The sequence below is a fragment of the Pleurodeles waltl genome, chromosome 2_2 (genome assembly GCF_031143425.1).
Source record: "Pleurodeles waltl isolate 20211129_DDA chromosome 2_2, aPleWal1.hap1.20221129, whole genome shotgun sequence".
Taxonomy (NCBI): Eukaryota; Metazoa; Chordata; class Amphibia; order Caudata; family Salamandridae; genus Pleurodeles; species Pleurodeles waltl.
The window spans coordinates 1026491556-1026512080 of NC_090439.1; the positions used below are offsets into that span (position 1 = coordinate 1026491556).

Sequence of the window (20525 nt, forward strand, 5' to 3'; positions counted from 1 at the left end):
CCCAATGCCACACCAAGGGTCAGGAACTCAGTACAGCAAAAACCAGTAGGTCTCAGGCAGGTGCAGTTGCACATCTAAAACAACAAGTGATGGACGGAATGCTGAACATTGTCAAACACTCACCCCCAGTCATAGATCTGGGTTTAATCCATCGTTCTTTTGCTCACCATGCCACCCCAGTTTGGACCCAGCCATATGCAAATCAGTCTTGACCCTGTTCCTCATGGGAACAGTCCAAACCGAACTGCCAAGTCAGGTCCTCACTGGACCGGAAACAAGCATGCTGGGACCGGTTTCGGGGTTTCTAGGCAGCAGGTCAGCTGGGCAGTTGCAGTGAGCCTCAGGAGCTTGTTATGTCCCTGTAGCTCAGAATAGGAGGTCAGGCAGCTGACCCTTGGAGGCACTTCAGCCTGGGATGAAGGGTGCAGGTCCTGTCTTCCCTCTCAGCAAGTAGAGTAGCAGGGCAGCAAAGTAGCAGTCCATCTGGCATCAAGGCAGCACAACAGCCCTTCGTCTGTAGTATCCACAGGTACAGAGGTGTACTGAAAAGTGGGTTTGAGAGTTCTATTCTAATCCCTGGTGCCTTCTTTGAAGTAGGAGAAGGTTCTAGAGAATTCCCCTTTGAAGTACTACAAGTTTCCAGTCGCCCTGTCTGTGGCTCCAAGCTGGCTGTACGAACAATGCAGTGGTGAAATGTCCTTTGTATAAAGGCAGGACACAGCCTATTCAGTTGCGAGTGTGGCTGTGCCCAGCTCCGCCCCATGCCCCCTCCATACTTCCAGTTAATGGCCCTTCAGGCACACTTAATCCCTCTGTTGTGTGGCTGTCTGGGAGGAATGATTAAAGTCCAATTGCCAGCTACACTCAGTCATGAGACCCAGAAACAGGCTGCAGGCACTAAGCCCCACCGTTATACTTTTTATAAGCCTACGCAGTTTTTGCGTAAAAAAAAATGACGCAAATGCGGCACAAAAAAAGTATAACTATGGGCCCAAATGGTTAGGGCAGGAAAATGCCAACTTTCTAAAAGTGGCATTTTCAAAATTGCAACTTAAAATCTGAAATTTTTATTAAGGAGAATTTTTAATTATAACTTCTCAGACACCAAACATGAAATGTTCACCTGTTCTCAATCAAACGTTAGCACTTACTAAAAGCAACCCAAAGTTATCCTATGGAAGAGGTAGGCCTCACAGTTCTGAAAAAGAAATGCAGGAGTTTTTTCAAAACCAGAAAATGAAAAGTTGAAAAGTACATGTCCAACATTTTAAATACACTGCACCCTGCCCTATGAGCTACTTAGGGTCTACGCTGGGATGACATATGTATTATAAAGGAAGGATTAGGCCAGGGGGTGAGGCTAACCGCCCAAGATAGCGGACGCGTAGCGAGGAGGCTCCCAGGCCGGCCCGAGTTAATCTTGCTTAATCCTTTCCCTTATACCCGTCTCTAGCTCCAAAGATGTTCTGTGGCCCAGAGATGCAGTGCTACGGCGCAGAGGAGGGACGAAGATGATGATTGTCGGGCTGTGATGGAGCGGATGGACGCAGAATGGCCTAGGTCTGGCGCAACGTGAGTAGCAGCCATGATGTGCGGATGGCTAAGGCTTGGACCAGTGTGGGCAGACGGCTGAGAAGAGAGGCGAATACCTGAAACCCTCACCAAAATCTTACAAGATCCGACAGAGGAGAGATCGAGGCCCGGTGCCCTGGGAGGGCTCGGGGGTGAGTGGAGTGGGATGGCCAGAGTCATCGAGGCAGCCCGAGGGCCCTCTCCTCGCCTCCACGGAGCCACGGAGTAGAAGCCAGGCAGCCCCCCCTTTTCTACTTGTGTGCCACTAGCTCCTAAGCTCAACAGGGGTTTGGCTATAATCAAGGGCCAGCGGCAGCCCATGTGGTTGGGGGGGCTAGCATGGCCACCTGCCAACTCGGCCTGGACATATTGCATGGAAGGGGCAGTGGAGCCTCAATGTTAGGTGCAGTTTGCCCTGGCCACATGTACTCCCAGGTGATCTAAAGGCAGTCTCGGAAAAAGTGAGTGGGAACACTTGTAGAAACGGAACAGACATTGGTGTTAGCGCTGGCCAGACAACATTAGAGAAAGGGGGCAATTGGTGGAGTCCCATAGAGTCCAGATAAACGTTGTATATACAAGTGGAGAGGTGCCTATAAACTAGATCTTGCAGGAGGAAGGAGGAATCTTAGTGGACGATTCTGTGGGACAGGCTGAGTACTCCCTTGCCAAGAGCACGACTGACCACAGAATATTAAGAGGGAATAACGATCCAGGTAATAGGAGCGAACCGCACACCTGAGGCTACCGGAGAGGACAGAGGGACAGGTGGCAACATAATACATAGAAGACTGGCTCCGAATGATGGTGGCCCCGGAGGGGCTATCAGATATATTTGTAGTCGAAAGAGCACACAGAGTTCCGACTAAAAAACCTAATCCTGGAGCTCCTCCTAAATCCATTGTCGCACAAATTTTGAATTACAAAGACCGGGATGCGCTGCTTGGAGTGGCCCGGGAGAAGTCCCCAATCCTGGGGAATAACGCAAAGGTCTCATTGTTTCCAGACTATACAGTATCGGTTCAACGGAGGTGAGCTACCATTCAAGATATCAAGCAAGACCTACGAATGGCCGGAGTCACCTATGCACTTCTGTTCCCAGCAAAGTTACGAATTCAACATGATAAAAGGATGGTGTTTTTTGACTCGTCGGAGACGGCGAGTGAATGGCTGGATACCACCTTCCCCAACCTCAACAGATCTGGGGATGGGACTTGGGATCCTCCCAGGCCACAAAGGAAAAGGTGTTGTTGCTGACCACCCCCCCCCCCCCCGGCTGGGTCCCTGGTGAGGGCTGGTGGCTGTGTGCCCTCTTTGCAAAAAGCTCTGTTCGGCCGGCCAGAGGTGCTTTGTTCGGCTTCACAGCTGCATGCTTGCGCTGACCAGGACATCGCTGACACGTCATAGGAAGATGGTTCTGAGTCTGACACCATGGATAGTATGGCCCTGTTTCCATCCATAAATCCTCAGATGACACATGATCTTTAGTTTCAGGATACAACTGGACCAGACAAGTTTGCCTATCTCGAACTGGTTTTGTCTGTCTTACTTAATGCAGCGATGTTCCTCCTCAGCTAGACGTGGAGGGCAGACGTCAGGACCCTGATCACTTATAGTACTATTTTCTATCTCAGGGTCTACATGTTCTTCAGAATATTGGACTGGACAGAGTATTGGGTTCTCAATTGTTTAAGCAAGATGCAGACTTCACTGTCGAATTATGTGAGCAAAGGGAACTAACAAGGTTATCTAATAGTATTTGGTGCAAAATAGACAATTACATAGGTTGCTGTACCCAAACACGTCCGCACCTCGCAACGCCCCCATACTGGTACAAGTGGCCAGAGCGTATTGGCGAATGGCACTGTGATATAAGTGTATGCCCATTCCTTATGCTCCAAATATACCACTGAGAGGAATTCCATTGGCAATGGGAACCTTGATGGTGCAGAGATTGGAGCCTTTGGAACAGTCAGAAACCATGACTGTGTCGAAGTTGTTTGCAGACGGAGTCTTAATGAGACACCTATAATTTATATATACCCATGGGTTGCCAGATACTCTGTTCCTTATACATGCAGGACTAATCCGCTACGTGTGCCAATTTTGGGCACGAGAAGGTACGGAACTAATCACATTTGAATTCCTAAATGCATTACATACAATAGGTCATTGCAGTCATTTACTTCGCTGGCTATGTAGAGGCCTGAGGATACATTTAGGGGTATCATTACGAGCACTCCGTCTAAAATGGGATACAGATCTAAATCATACTCTAACGGATGCTGACTGGAAGAGCCTGCTTGTGACATCTAAAACCATATCTAGAAATTCCAGATTTAAATTCATCCAGTTTTCTATATTTCATCGAGCATATCTTACCCTGCATAGCATAAATAAAATATATCCAGGTGCAGGGGCATACTGCCCCCGCTGTCAACAAGTAGATGCGGATCTGTTGCACATGCTATGGCGATGCACACAGTTGCAAAGCTACTGGTCAGGAATAGCAAGGTCACTCAAATATGTAACATGACATGATCACTGGCTAACCCTGATGCCTGCATACTAGGTCTTTACCCTTGTGCTCGGAAGGCAGGGGGTCCTTGTGCTTTGCAGACTTGTCGCTAATACTGGCTGGACATGCCATTACACGTCACTGGAAATCACCCCTTCCCCACAAGTGGCGTAGTGGTGTGTAGAGGTGAGAGAGTGGAGTTTGGCTGAAAGCGGAGCACTGTACAGGGAAGAATATAGAGGGCTACGTAAAACTCTTATCTCCCTGGAATGGGATACTTACTCGGAGAAATTTAGAGAGAATATGCAAGGGGTCGCTCCTATACACTCCTAAACATGACAAATATAATATGAACCCTGGAAGTAGCACCTGTGCAGCAGGGGTGGATTCCTTCCCTACACTCTACCCCCAAGGGATTACAAAGGTGATGACACAAAACATCCCAGACGCACATATAATATACGGCCCTAACAACCTGACCAAAGATTACAACTATGTTCTCTCCATTCCTGGTACGTTGGTTCTAAGTGAGATCCCAATGGAAAAAATATATATATATAGGAAACAGTGGACTGCTCTTGCTAGTTGGGTAGATTAGTGGGAGGGAGGGGGAGTTTAAGACTAGTTACCACCACAGTGATAGGATTTAGAAATACCAGAGGCAATGGGCTTCGCAAGAAAAGGATATGTAGATATGTATGTTTATATAACCATGTACTAATTTATACATGTTACTGTTTATTAAACTGCAAGAAAGTTTGTGGAAAAAAGGAAGGGTTAGGCCTTCCTTCATATGCATTTTAAAGGACGGTTTAGGCCTGGCAAAAGGTTTATTCTGAAAGGTCAAAATAGTGTTTTAAAGCTGCACTCAAAGACTACAATGGGAGGCCTGAGACTTGTTTAGAGGGCTACTTAAGTGGGTGGCACAATTAGTGCTGGAGGCCCACTTGTAGCATTTTGTGCTACTTTACAAGGGACTTACAAGTAAATCAAATGTGCCAAATGGGTGTAAGCCAATTTTGCCATTTTTCAGACAGCACAAGCACTTTAGCACTGATTAACAGTGGTAGAGGGCAAAGAGTCCTAAAAGCCTACAAAAACGGGTTCAGAAAACTGGAGGGTAAAAGCAAAAAGCTTACAGAAAGGGCCAAGCCCAACCACTATGAATAAAAAAAACTAGCAATGAACATCATGCGGAAAGGGAAAGTGTTCAGCTAAAAACTGAGAATGAAGACACTCAAGACTTAGAAGACCAAATTACCATGCAAAATCATCCAGGCAATTAAGCTGTGCCTCAGATTTGTGGATTAATCAGATGATCCCATGGTACTGGAGTTCATTTTCTAATCATGCGCTTTCTTTTTACAAAACGTTACCATGAGGTTTATCAGTCTATTTTTTTCTATTGAAGCTAAAGAAAACTGTACTTCATAAAATGCACCAATTTGCTACTTGAACTACTTAGCTTACAATTCGAAAAGTGGTGTTTTGGGAACATGGAGTCTTCTGGCCACTTTATGCCTTAAACAGCCACATTCTAGGGACAGGAAAATACAGCATCAGAGACCTCAAACCTTGTCTTCATCTCAGCCCTTATGCTCAGCAATATGGCAGCTAGGGACTCCTCCTCATGTACTCTTGCATCGTCAGTCCCATTTGATCTACTGCTTTTACCAGCGGATTCCTAGGGGGCGACGTTCTCCTGCTGGGATCCCTGGGATGTATTTTCCATGACTTTAAAGAAAGAATTCAGGAGTTACTTAATTTCGAAAAACAGAAGTTTTCCTACACCTGAATCCAGATGTTTTATTAAGCTGCCTTACTGATTTCCTAGGCTTCAATTTCTGGCCCCCGGGATCGCCCACCGCCAGCAATACTTTGAGAGGGTTTCACCTAGATTTCTGGTGCCTCAAGAGCAGAGACCGCGTCAGGACTACACCAAGGTTTTTAGGGGAATGAGTGTGAAGCACGTACCTTGTCTTCCCACCCACCCTGTGTCCACTCTTATCCATAGATACTGGGAATTGATATTGCTGCTGTTGGTACTGAGACCTTTCTACCGTAGCCGCTATCTCACCTCTCCTCAGTAGTACAGCTCCTTGACTCTAGGAACCCAGTCTACTTATTTAAACTTGTGCTGACTCTTCCTTTCAGGACCCAGGCAAGGAACATCCTACTACACTGCAGCTCCCACCCTGCTTGCTCCCAGCAGTGGATTCCTGTGATGTCACCGGCAAGAGTGGTTGGAAAGCACCAAACATCAGAAGAGGAAAGATGTGAAAAATCAAACAAAAACGTGCAGGGTGATCTTTCTCTCAACAGGTGTGGGTATAGCGCAGCGGCTAGCCTAGTGTACGGCCGCCATGTTCGTCCAACAGCCTCACTGTGCACAAGGTTTGAGGTCTCTGATGCAAACCAATCTGGAATCCAAGCCCCCTAGCCAGCCTTATTCCAGAAAATGGAGGAAGTGGCCACATGGACTAAAGTACTGGAGGAGGAGGTTGCTCTGATTAAGTGAGATATACAGATGAATACAAGTGGAATTTTTCAAATGTCTAAACAAAGTCAAGGTCTGATGGAGGATTTAGAAAGGGTAGAGAATCATGCTAGGAGGAATTAATTCCAGGATCTTGAATGTCCTGGAGAAGGCGACATGAAGTCCTTCATGATTGCTGTATTATGGGGCACAGTCCTCAAAGATAGGCTGGACTTAAATCTTGAGCAAGAAATACATAGAGCACATAGGGACCCATTTAAAAGGAACCCGAATTGTCAGAAACCCAGGGAGATCTTGGTAAATTTTCTCTCCTAGGTAGTGAAATAAGTTATCCTGGGTATTGCCCTAAAGAGTGGGTCTTTCACTGCCAAAGGTAATTCCTTTTCCATCAGGTTGGATGTTTTTAAGGCTATTGGGCAACAGCAGTGGGAACTTGGCAGGCGGATGGAAGAGCTCCATACACTGGGTGAAATGGCGCTACTAAAATTCCCAGCAATGTTTTGCATTATGTGGAATAATCATATGTACAATTATGGTACTCCAGAGGCCATAGATGCACTGATCAACTCTCTAAAGAAGGGCACTAATCCCTGGGTTTTTTTCTCTTCTTTGCTCCAGGGTGGTCCCTCGCAGGGTGGGGGTGTGGTGTGGCATGCCGCCGAGGGTGGGAGGTAACTCTGCTGTTTTGCACATAAAGTTTTGTCTTCACTAATCCCTCCCGGGGGTACCCCATAGGCATGAGTAATGCCAGTGAGCAAAGGGTGGGTTCCTCAAGGGGGAATATGGGCAGGTTCATTGGGTGGGGAGCAGTGGGGAAAAAATAAAAAAAAAATAAGTCCTCAAGATCACCAAACTGTTGTTGCTTTAGTTGTTCGTACCCATATAAATTACAGTATAGGAAGAAGGGGTGGAGATTCCTAAATTCTAAATGGGGGTAGGTAAAGATATATGTTTTTTAACTTGGAACATCAAAGGCCTCACGTCAGAGGGGACAAGGATTGGTACTTCGATATCTTGAAGAGAGCAGGGCCTATGTAATGATTTTGGAGGAGACTCACTTAGGAGCAATAGAGAGTAGAGGCCTCTATTCTAAACGTAGGTGGATTGAGAACTATGTAGCCTTGGACCAAGGAGAGTTCTGTAAGGGAGACGCTATCCTCCTGAGGAAAGGAGCAGGGGTGGGGATTTTGTCTTCTAAAACAGGCAGTACAGGCAGATTGGTCATGGCGGTTATGAGATGTTTTGATTATTAATTTATCTGTGCTAGCTTTTATGCCCTCAGTGCTGATGATCCCTCCTATCCCTCAACCTTGGAATGGAATCTGATGGAGTCCCCGTTACCAGTGATCTATGGGGGTGATTTTTAAATTAATACCCTGCTGGATGTTATTTTCAACAGTTTCTCTAGGAGAGATTGTGTCAATACACCTAAGATTGGCCAGGCGCTAACAAGCATGCTACAAGACCTGGGGATGCTAGATGTGTGTTGTCATTAAATGGACCAGACAAGGGGATACACATTCCACATCAAGAAGTATGCCCATTTTTCTAGACTTGATTATATCTTTGCGGGTAATAATGTAATAGACATGATCAAAGAGATCACCCATCTCAGTGGCCATATTCCTAATCTTACAGACGTATGATTTTTCAGTGTCCTGCCCATAGGCAGAATTCTAGATGGATGGCTAACTGCGCCCTCCTTCTAGACACAGAAGTAGCTTCAGCCCTGAAAAAAACAGGTAGCGACTTTTCTCACAGATAATAGTTTGGGATACATTTAAAATCTTTATATGTGGGGTGCTGAGACGTTTGGTGTGTTCCAGGAGTAGTTCAGAAAAGGCAGAAGGTATAGTTTAGAACAAGAAATTGGGGCATTGAAGGCCACTCTGCAGGTGCAAAGCTCCCCTCAGGACAGGGATATAGTACAAAAGAAGTTAGAAGATGCATGGTTAAATTTGAAACTTATGCTGCTAAAGAAGGGTAGGGAAAAATGGCAGGCTATGAGCATTAACCTTTTGGAGTATGGGGAGAGATCAGGAGCACTCCTAGCCTGGAAAGTGAGATCAGTGAGGTCCAGGAATAAAATTAAGGAGCTAATCATTAATTCACAGGGGGACATCTCTAAAAAAGCAGGGGAGATGCAGGAGCATCTGGTCTCCATGTTCTCTGTATTTTACAAGGAGGAGGTCTACCCGGATGTGGACAATATCAGGGGGTGGCTGCAGGACAGGGACTTCCTGGAGCTTACTGAGGTGGGAAGGGAGTCCCTCAAAGCACAGATCACAAAGGTAGAAATCTGAAAGCACTTTAGCCGTGCCAATAATGAGAAGGCAGAGGGCCGAATGCCATCCCCTCGGGACTATATAAGACACTGAAGGAGGTGGTGGTACCGATATGGGGGAAATTGTTCAATTCCATTTATTTGGAGAGTGACCAGATTTCTCAGTCATGGAGGGACGCCACATTAGTGCAGTTATTGAACCCACTAAAGATCCTAAGGAGGCAGATTCATATCGGCCAATTTCCCTCTTAAATTTCAACAATAAGTTTTTCTCCAGTAACCTGGCCAGTAGATTGGCCAAGTTAGCACCCCAACTAATTCACACCGACCAGAAAGGCTTTGTTCCCAAGCATCAAATTCAGGAACCTACTCAGCAATGAGTAGGCTGTGTTGACTTAGCTACTGCTCGTTCAGTCCCACTGGCAGTCACTACAATAGACGTTGCTAAGGCCTTCAACAGGGTCTGCTGGGTGTACCTGTGGAAGGTTTTGGTAATGCTAGGGTTTAGCCCATGTTTTATTTCGAACCTGCAGAGACTATATGCAAACTTGTCAGCTTGAATTCTACTTTCAGAGTTTTAACAGAGGGGTTTGGGATCTAGCGGGGCATGAGACACGGTTCCCGCCTCCCCCTTCTTGTTTGATATCCATATCGAATCATTTGCTCAATTACTCAGAAGGGACCATAAAATAATCCCTTTCACCACACAACAACTAAAGATTAAGATAGCACTCTACAGGGAGTGCAGAATTATTAGGCAAATGAGTATTTTGACCACATCATCCTCTTTATGCATGTTGTCTTACTCCAAGCTGTATAGGCTCGAAAGCCTACTACCAATTAAGCATATTAGGTGATGTGCATCTCTGTAATGAGAAGGGGTGTGGTCTAATGACATCAACACCCTATATCAGGTGTGCATAATTATTAGGCAACTTCCTTTCCTTTGGCAAAATGGGTCAAAAGAAGGACTTGACAGGCTCAGAAAAGTCAAAAATAGTGAGATATCTTGCAGAGGGATGCAGCACTCTTAAAATTGCAAAGCTTCTGAAGCGTGATCATCGAACAATCAAGCGTTTCATTCAAAATAGTCAACAGGGTCGCAAGAAGCGTGTGGAAAAACCAAGGCGCAAAATAACTGCCCATGAACTGAGAAAAGTCAAGCGTGCAGCTGCCACGATGCCACTTGCCACCAGTTTGGCCATATTTCAGAGCTGCAACATCACTGGAGTGCCCAAAAGCACAAGGTGTGCAATACTCAGAGACATGGCCAAGGTAAGAAAGGCTGAAAGACGACCACCACTGAACAAGACACACAAGCTGAAACGTCAAGACTGGGCCAAGAAATATCTCAAGACTGATTTTTCTAAGGTTTTATGGACTGATGAAATGAGAGTGAGTCTTGATGGGCCAGATGGATGGGCCCGTGGCTGGATTGGTAAAGGGCAGAGAGCTCCAGTCCGACTCAGACACCAGCAAGGTGGAGGTGGAGTACTGGTTTGGGCTGGTATCATCAAAGATGAGCTTGTGGGGCCTTTTCGGGTTGAGGATGGAGTCAAGCTCAACTCCCAGTCCTACTGCCAGTTCCTGGAAGACACCTTCTTCAAGCAGTGGTACAGGAAGAAGTCTGCATCCTTCAAGAAAAACATGATTTTCATGCAGGACAATGCTCCATCACACGCGTCCAAGTACTCCAGAGCGTGGCTGGCAAGAAAGGGTATAAAAGAAGGAAATCTAATGACATGGCCTCCTTGTTCACCTGATCTGAACCCCATTGAGAACCTGTGGTCCATCATCAAATGTGAGATTTACAAGGAGGGAAAACAGTACACCTCTCTGAACAGTGTCTGGGAGGCTGTGGTTGCTGCTGCACGCAATGTTGATGGTGAACAGATCAAAACACTGACAGAATCCATGGATGGCAGGCTTTTGAGTGTCCTTGCAAAGAAAGGTGTATATTGGTCACTGATTTGTTTTTGTTTTGTTTTTGAATGTCAGAAATGTATATTTGTGAATGTTGAGATGTTATATTGGTTTCACTGGTAATGATAAATAATTGAAATGGGTATATATTTTTTTTTGTTAAGTTGCCTAATAATTATGCACAGTGATAGTCACCTGCACACACAGATATCCCCCTTACATAGCTAAAACTAAAAACAAACTAAAAACTACTTCCAAAAATATTCAGTTTTGATATTAATGAGTTTTTTGGGTTCATTGAGAACACGGTTGTTGTTCAATAATAAAATTAATCCTCAAAAATACAACTTGCCTAATAATTCTGCACTCCCTGTATGCTGATGATCTTATAATGTACACATGCAACCCTGTTCAGACCATTCCCAGGGTGGGAAAGTTAGCAGAAAAGTTTGGGGTGTTGTCAGGATACTCCATCAATGCAGATAAATTGGAGATTGTGTGTTGGAATATTGAAAATTGGAAAAGAGAGGTGACTGAGATTAAATATTTGGTATCTCAATAGTTTATTTACTGGGGCGGTCTCTGCTCATAATTTAGGGAGGGAGGAAAAAGGAGATAGATCAGCTCCTTACTAGGTGGAGAAACCTGCCACTGATGATCTATGCATGGGTTAATCTGATCAAAATGTTGATCCTTCACAGACGTATCTCTTTAATTGTATTCCACTTATGTACCCCCAAAAGTATATTGTCAAAATACAAGGGAAAATAACAAGTTTTATTTGGGTTAGTGGTGGAGCCAGGCTGTCCTGGATAAAATTGAGAAGGAGATTGAAGAAAGAGGGACTAGCTCCTCCAGACCTAAACTTTTATTGTATGGCTTTTCAGCTTAAAAACTGCAGAATGCTGCTTGGGGCACAGGATAGTTCAACTTGTGGGGGGGGGAGGCTTGTTAATGAAATGACCTCTGGGCTGGGACCTAAGCACTTCTTATATAAATTTGTGACTCCAAAGTTTTTTTAAAAAGCCAGTCTGAAAGCCTTGAGGGCCGCACTTTGTCTTTGGCGCAGAGTAAAAAAAATTCTGGGAATTAGCTATTATTCAGACTTTTCCCAGATCCCTGGCACCCCGGAGTGTTTATTAGATGGGTTGAGTCACCCCATGAGGAATGCCGAGATAACTCGTTGTGGGGATCTCTTCAAAGTGTAAGGGCTGTTACTCTGTGAAGCACTTAAGGTAAAGACTGGGGAGTCCCTATCCAGATTCAAATACAGCTCTCCTCCTGGTACGTAAGTGTCAGGCTGGAGATCGGTGGCTTCTGGATGCAGAAGATAAAACCTTGTGGCATTGTGCGGGGCATGGAGGCTGACGCTTCAAGAACCTGCGCCCTCACACCTGTGGCGAGTATCTCTTCAACTGCTGTACTTCAGGGTTAAGCCAGCTAATTTAAAAAGGAACCATTTCTCTACTATCAATAGAATATATTGGACCCCCCCCAATAAAGGATAGCAAAATTTGGACAATCCTCAAGCCCAAGATGTAAAAGATGTGGCCTTCCTGACGCAAATGATTAATACATGTTACATAGTCACCTGTCCTTCGATCAGTGGCTATGGGTACACAGTGGGTAAGATACTAGCCGAAATCCTGGGAGTCAAAATCAAGCTGAACTCTGTGTTGGTGTTGTTGGGAGAAGACACTGAGATGCTGACCCTTCTCGGGAGGTTTCAGAGGTCGCTGTTCTTCTATCTAGTGCTTTTGGCCAGAAGGAAGATCTCTAAATGTTGGTTATACCAGCAGCTCCCCCCTTGGAGGCCTTGCATCGGACAAGTAGTTTGGACTTGGTGCGCACTCTACAGTAAGGTGAAGGGTATATGGGATGACTATTTTAGGTGGAGTGGTGTATCGAAGCTGGGAAGTCAACTAGTCCTATGACTTTACCGAAGGATTCAAGATATATGGGTTCTCATCAGGTGTAAGGCCGGCTCCATAACGTCACCTGAGTTTGAACCAGCTTTGGTGATAGGAAGACAAAAAAATTAATTAAAAAAACAGGAAAAATTCAGCGCAACTTAGGGATTACATTGTTTGCACATTTCTTTTTGATTGTGCTATAGCTGTAATACGTTGTTCCATTGTGTCAAAAACATCTGACAATAAGGGACCAATACTTGATGGGTTGGTATATTTCTGTTTGGGATTTGCGATTTCTTATCTGCAAATAGGGAATCACAAAATCAAGTTTTACTATATCAAGACCTTGCTTCACAAGCTTCGTTAGGAAGTGCATTTTTTCGAATTGAGAACTAATGTGCTTTACAAACACCCACACTTCGGATGTGACAAGACCTGCTGCCAGTTCTCCAGGAATCAAGAACCCTACAGCTGGGGACTGCAGGCCAAGGAACTGGAGCTAATTGCCAGGGTCCAAGGTATTGTTCCTTACACAAAAATAGCCAGAATGAAACATAACAAGTGGCCACATAACCAGCGAATCCGTTCTCAGATCTGAACCATACGATTTACAAACAGATGACAATGTAAACTATCAACTATGGCAGATTTTGGGTTTAGAGAAAACACAAAGCAATGTCCTTTTGTGGCCTCAACGGAGATTCCTTCCTGGCATAGATGGGCACAGAACTTGCTGCTTATCCAAATAAGACATGAACCTAAAACACAAGTGAGAACATCAACACTTGTTGCTACACACACGAAAATTAAATGCATGGGCCCTGATTTCAGAGGGCCTAGCACTACTTTAGCGTCGCCTTGGAATCATTTGTTTTTTTACGCTAATGTGGCCTTTTCCCCATGTCATATTTACAAAGTGGTGCAATGCATGCTTTGCGTCACTTTGTTACACTTTGCACTACATTATGCCTTTGCCAGGATAATGTATGCAAGGAGGGTGTTCACCCGTTAGGTGGGGTCAAAGAAATGGTGCAAAGAGATTTCTTTGTGTCATTTTTTTGCGCTTTTAACGCCTGCTTAGAGCAGGCGTTAAAAGAGGCTCCCATTGGTTACAATTGGCCACTGGGTGCTTAGCAGGATTAGCGTTAAAATGTTTGACGCTAATCCTGCAAAGCTACGAACTAGCATCAAACATTTTGAAGCTACTTCACTAACTACCGCCGTGGTGCACCGTTTCTTAGATATGGTGCACACATGGTGGCATTAGGGGGATTCTAAGGGGTGCAGTGCCACTTTTATTAAATCTGACCCATGGAGATTCTTTCTAGATTCACATGCCACAGACTCCTTTGAGTTACTATCGCAGTCACATGATGGGAGTGAAAACTCGCTGATAAAATAAGACATGCCAATCAATTAACCCACACACGCCAACAATATAACAATGCCTCAAGAAATCCGCCACAGTAACAAAAGCACACATCAAGCAGACATGTGGCCCCACTAACCCTCCAGAGGAAATAAGCACCCCTGTCCATGGAATATCGAAAACAAATAATCCAAGCAGGATGTGGCATTAATCAGTTAAAGTCACTGCAGGGACTCACTAAATGAGATTTTCGGTTAACTGAGTCTTCACTGGTTGCTACTGTTCATTTGACTCCTATCGATGACAATTTCCTACATTTGTGTATTCTGGTGAATATAGTGTAGCAATGTAAGGCTTACACCACCTGGAATACCTGTTGCACTCAGTGCTCCATGCAGAAAAGTAAATAAGGTGAGTTGTGCCTCGAAACTTCAAGGAATAAACCTCTTACCTGTCCTTGCTCGGTTCCATTGAAAATAAGGCTATCGTTCATCACCAGCCGACTGCTGTTTGAGGCACTCGCGTCAAAGCGTCCAACTGTGATGTACCTGGCATCCCCGTGGGGGTCCAGCTGCCAGTTCACAATGTCATACTGCCCTGGAGGGTCGCCATACTTATCAAAGAAGACCTCAGCCCCAGCTGGGTTCCGGAAGCGCACCCGCTTCAGATAATGAAGAAGCTGAAGGAGAAAGAGGGTAAATCACCTTTCACCCTTCATCTCTACTTACTACACATGAAATACATTTATGGTGGTCTTACTCTTTCACACCGTCAATTGCAAAAGGCATGGTGCTAGGTGTCTAAGAGTAACCAAATGTGATTTTGCATTGATTTTTTTACTTTATGGGTGAACAAGAGAGGAAAACAAGGACATGCAAAACATTTTAACTGTTTAGGTAGCGCCTAGATGGAGAGAGCCTAAAGAACAAATACCTTACCTCTGGTAACTTCTTTTTGGAGTATACTCTAACCACAAATTCCTCATCTAGGAATGCCACCCAGGCACCAGACTAGATCCAGAAACTTTTCCAGCAAAGCTCCTGCATGCTCCTAGGTGGTGCCGTCCAGCTCTGCTCTGGCTGCATCCAGCCCCAAAGGTGACAAAGTGAAGCACCATAAAAGCGCCAGCTCTGCATGCTGGAGTCATTTCTTGCTTGACTCTTTCTGCACTCTCATTACCAGTGTGTCCATTTATAAGTTGAAACCATTTTAGATGTTACAAAGAGGCCACTCTACAGAATATGGGATGGCAGTGAGGAATCTACAATAAGATAGACTATGCACCAGAAAGAGTGTTACTAGTAGTAAAAAAGTAACTTCTTCTTCTGATGGATACTTCTAACCTTCGATTCCCCACATCGCACTAAATATTAAAGCAGTACCTTCCTCAGGTGGAAGGTCTATGGAGTGAACTCAGACTAAAACATTGAACAGGCGAAATGTCTTTCCCGTCGTATTTGGTTGTCAAGGCATTATTGCCAATGTTCATGTTGCAGCCTACCAACGCAATGGTAGGTGCCTTGGCCCTGGTGGAATGAACTCTCAGACCTTTTGGAGGTTGCTTCTTGGCCAGTGTGTAGCAGTTTTTAGTGCAGAGGGCTATCCACCTCAACAAGGTCATCATCCTCCCCATCTTCACTTTCTTCGCCATGGAGAATCCCACAAAAAGCTGATCCTTGGTACAATCAATGTAAAAGCTCTTTTGAGGTCCAGCTAATGAAGCCTCTCCTCCTCTTTCGAGGGGTGAGGAGGGGCCAAGAACTGAGGCAGGGTGATGAATTTCCCAATGTGGAAAAGAGTCACAACTTTAGGCAAGAAACCCACCTGACTCCTCAGCACCAATTTGTCCAGAAAATGATGGAATAAGGTAGTTGCCCTGACAGTGCCTAAAGTTCGCTCACACGCTGTAAATGGTTGTAATGAGGAAAGAATGTCTTTAGATTTAGAACACACAACGAGCAGCTGTGTATCAGCTCAAAAGTATGTACACATGAGAAAAATCAAGACCAAGTTAAGGCCCCACTGTGACATTGCAAATGGTTTCGAAGGCAACATCTGTGTCAATACTTGAATAAACCACATCATAATGGGTGATTTAAATAAGGATAAGTGTCCGGCAGACATAGAAAGGCTGAAAGGGCAGACAAAATAATCTTTACTAGTGCCCACTGCAAAGCCTTTCTGGGCTAGAGACAAGACAAGAGAACATCCAACTGTAAAGCTTGTATAGGTCTGTCATGTAAACTCCACACCTGACTAAAAATGTGTCTCCACATCCACTGCAAATGGACTTCATGGAAGGCTTCTTGTCGGCAAGGAAGGTGTCCACCACTTCAAGTGGCAGATCAAATGCAATTAACTGCTGATGCTCAATCTCAATGCTTAGAGATGTAGATTGTACAGGTTTGAGGGAAGGACCCTGCTCCGCTGGCAGGAGATTCTCTTGAAGTGGGAGCCTGATCAAAGGGCAGATGCTTGTATCCAAAGGTTCCAGTTACCACACTTTCATGGAGCAATCTGTAGCCACAAGTAATATTTGGGCCCAGTTGATCATGATCTTTTTATAACTCAGGAGAGGAGAAGCAGGGAGTGGGAATGCATACAGGAATCCGGTGTTCCATTCATCTGGCTTGCATCTCATAGCAAGTGTATTCACAGAAATTCCAAAGCAGCAACATTTGCCACTGCATGTTCTCAACGGTGGTGAAAATATGTAGCTAGGGTTCTCCCCACTGACGGAAGATGCCTTCCCTCACCTTGGGATGTAGCCTTCATTTGTAATCCACCAGACTCCACTGGCTGAAATCGTCAAGCCTGGCATTCAACGTTCCTGCCTGGTGATTTGTAACCCGGAAAGTGCCCTAATGCTGCACCCAACTCCAGAGGTGCAGACTCCGGGCACAGGACCCGACTATGCTTGTTACAGTGATGCTTGGCAGTGGTGTTGTCTGTGAGAACTGCACCAGCCTCCTCTTGATAGATGGCAGAAAGACTTTTAACACCAGACGAGTGGCCAGCAACTCCAACAGAATGATATGGACCTGGGCTTCTGCCAGAGCCCAGAGTCCTCCGATCTCAACCTCCCCCAGATGGCCTCCTCAAAACAGTAGTGCCACATCTGTCACCACTATCAGCTCTGGGTGGTGAATGTAGAGGGGACTGCCACTGGGCCAATTGTGTTTGAGTGACCGTTCTCTTCTGAGATCTGTATGGTACCTATCAGATTTCCTTGGTGGTGGCCCTACTGGACCTTCAAAATCCATAGCAAAGCCTGCATGTGAGACCTGGCATAGTGGACCAGGGAGATGCAGGAGGCTAAGGTGCCAGAAGTCTCAGAGATGTCTTTACTGAGATCCAGGTCTTAGGCTGAAACATCAGTATCATAGCACAAGTTTCCAGACTCACTGTGGCAGAGGGAAGGCCTGGAAAGGCACTGGGTACAAGACAGCCCCAGTGAATAATAACTCCTGAAGAGGTGTAAAGTGCAACTTTGATTTGTTGATAACGAACCTCAAAGATGTTTGCTGTCATCTGTAGGTGAGCTACAGATGACTGATGTGAGCCCGCCTTCAACAGCCAGTCATTAAGGTAAGGGAAGACTGATACCTCTGAAGGTGTGCACAATCACCGCCATCATTTTTGTGAACACTCCAGGTGCACTAGTGAGGCCAAAAAGAAACACTGAAAATTGGAAGTGCTCCTAGTGGACCTTGAACCACTGGTAATGCCAGTGGGACTGCAGTGCGGGTATACGAAAACATGCATTCACAGGTCCAAGAACACCATCCAAACTGCTAGGTCCAGAGTAGTCAAGATCTGGACAAACATGAGCATTTTGAATTTGTACTTCTGTAGAAAGGCATTCAGAAATCCTGCAAATACCTTGAACGCATATGGCGTAGGAACTACTGCACCTCTGACAAAAGTAACTACCTCAAGTCACTAAAACATACCATAAACACCTCAGGTACATATGTAGTCAGTTGTACTCCCAAAGGATTGAACAAGCCAAGAACTTGTCGAAGGAGCTTTTTCAGATTGTGAAGTCTTCATGCTCCTTAGAACAGGTCTCCCCGTCTAGTGCAATTTAATTGCACATTTTTTCTCAGATAAGATTTCTAAGATTTAAGCATCCTTCCCTAAGGTTGTGAGTGCGACCCAAAGTACTGCCATCTGGTCCTTGCCACCCAAGTCTGCAGATGGTTTACATAGTATAAATAGCCTATCTCTGTCTGATTTACATACCCTCTTGTCTAAAGTAAAATCAAGGTCACCCCTGGACCGAGCCCCAGCGAGGATATTGGAGCATGGCAGGGAGGCCATTCTACCAGTAATGTGTGAACTACTGAACTGATCCTTTAGCTCAGGTCAGCTCCTCATCAAATGGAAACAGGCCAGTATAGTACCTCTGCTGAAGAAGCCCGCATTAGATCCCAGCAAATCTGAAAACTTTAGAGCGATCTCAATTCTTCCCTTCTATTCCAAGGTAACGGAAAAGCCTATTGATCTTCAGCTGAAGCACTTTATTAAAGATAAACAGCTCTTGCACGAGAACCAATCAGGATTTCGCCCTCCGTTCAGTACGGAACCTGCACTGCTACTCGCTTATGAGTCCATAAGATGCATTACAGATGAGGGAAAGACGGCTGCTCTGATAATGGTAGATTTGAGTGTGGCCTTTAATGCCCTATCTCACAGACTCCTTCTGGAATGGCTTTGGCTATGTAGTGTCAGAGATCCGGCCTTGAGGTGGCTGGCAAACCTTTCTGCAAAACAGTACCTTTCACGTGACTCTATAGCCATGTTCATCACAGACTTTATTCCTGCAACAGGGGGTGGCACAGGGTTCCTTCTTATGTCCAACTCTTTTCATTCTTTATATGCATCCTCTTGCTGATGAGATTGAATGCTTCAGCGTTAAAATTGTATCATATGCAGATGATACTCAGTTAATCACCACCTTAACACAAGATGAGGGAACCACCACAGCCAACTTTAGATCATGTCTGTTAGTGCTAGTTGATTGGATAGATTATAGCTGTCCTAAACATAATGCTGAAAAACTGAGGTTCTGGTCATAGGCAAACAACCTTCTATCTGGTCTTCTGTTTGGTGGCCCAACACTTTGGGGTTAATTCCTACCTCTAAACAGAAAGTTAAGAATCCCGTCATCTGGTTTAACATGACTTTTTCTTTTGAAAGCCAGATTGCCAACCTTGCTGCAGTCTGTTTCAGCATCTTGAAAATTCTTCGCAAGATCTTTGCCTTTCTCCCAAATGCGGCCAGGAAAACGGTAGTCCAAGCTCTGCTGCTGTCAAGACTGGACTGTTGTGACATACTCTATTTTCGAGCCACTCAAGGCAGCATTCAAAAGCTACAAGGGGTCCAAAACGTGGCAGTTCGGCTGTTGCTGAACGTTCCCAGACTCTCTCCTAAGGAGCCAGCCTTGGCAAAACAATATTGACTACCTATTAAGTAAAGAATCTCTTTTAAAGTCCTATGTTTCTGCCACAAGATCCTGAATCAAAAAAGACCTTGCTACCTTCATGGCTTGCTCAACCTTATTATCCTAGCAGATGTCTTAGAGTAGAAAGAGCACAAATATGACGTCACTTCTTCAGTTTTCTGGCTGCCAAACTTTGGAACTCTCTTCCTGTAGATTTGAGTCGGGGACAATTAGAACTGGCCTTTCATAAAAAGCTGAACACATGGCTTTTTAGACAATCCTCTTAGATCTTAGTAACGAATATGGGACCACAAGGGATCTGGAATCCTATCGCGGGGACACTTTGAGTGAATTAACCATATGCTCTACAAAATTTTCTAACATAACATAACATAGGTCAAAGATCCAATATAGGCTGGAGGACTTAATCCTTTTTTAGCAAAAGAGAATAGTGAGAGTAACAACCCTCCTATATTTATGAACCTGGAACTCTCGCTAAGGCACCTTTGTCAAGCAACAATCACACCTCCTGCAGTAGAATGGAGAGGTGCCCCTCTGAAATTTGATCAAATGTGGGGGGTATAGATGTGACAGGACAGACAGAAGGGCAGGAGATAGCCATATTGAACAATTTGTATGACACTTCTGTTGGGCAAGATGGCTTACCATCGTAGGAGGAAACACTGGACCCTGCCCCCACAGGATAGATATGGGCTGCAATGGGCAAGGTAAAGTGGCTTAGGGGCTGTTGCAGCAGAGGGGAGGGACTTGGCAGACTGGTTCCCCCGCTGGCCTGTGTGTGCCTGCCAGACCCCATCTTCGGCCTCAAAAGGAGTGAGGTGATTGCCATTATCTGTATGCCAGCCCCATGAAATAGCCTCTGAATTTCCTAAACTGATGCAGGAACTGCTTGGCAGGAGTCAACAATCCCTGGGAGTGTGCCTTAGCTGTTCTGCCCTTAAAACGCTCAAGGGTAGAATCTAATGGTTCTCCAAAAGGGCAT

The 20525-nt window shown here is 45.1% G+C and overlaps 1 protein-coding gene across 1 annotated transcript in view; it reads right to left on the reverse strand.

Annotated features, from left to right (window-relative positions):
* Positions 1-20525, reverse strand: part of LOC138278166 (vomeronasal type-2 receptor 1-like) — a 198789-nt gene that overhangs the window by 99265 nt on the left and 78999 nt on the right. Inside the window, exon 4 of the mRNA XM_069219245.1 lies at positions 14528-14755. Within this exon, the coding sequence (XP_069075346.1) occupies positions 14528-14755 (228 nt within the window). The remainder of the gene's footprint in view (positions 1-14527; positions 14756-20525) is intronic.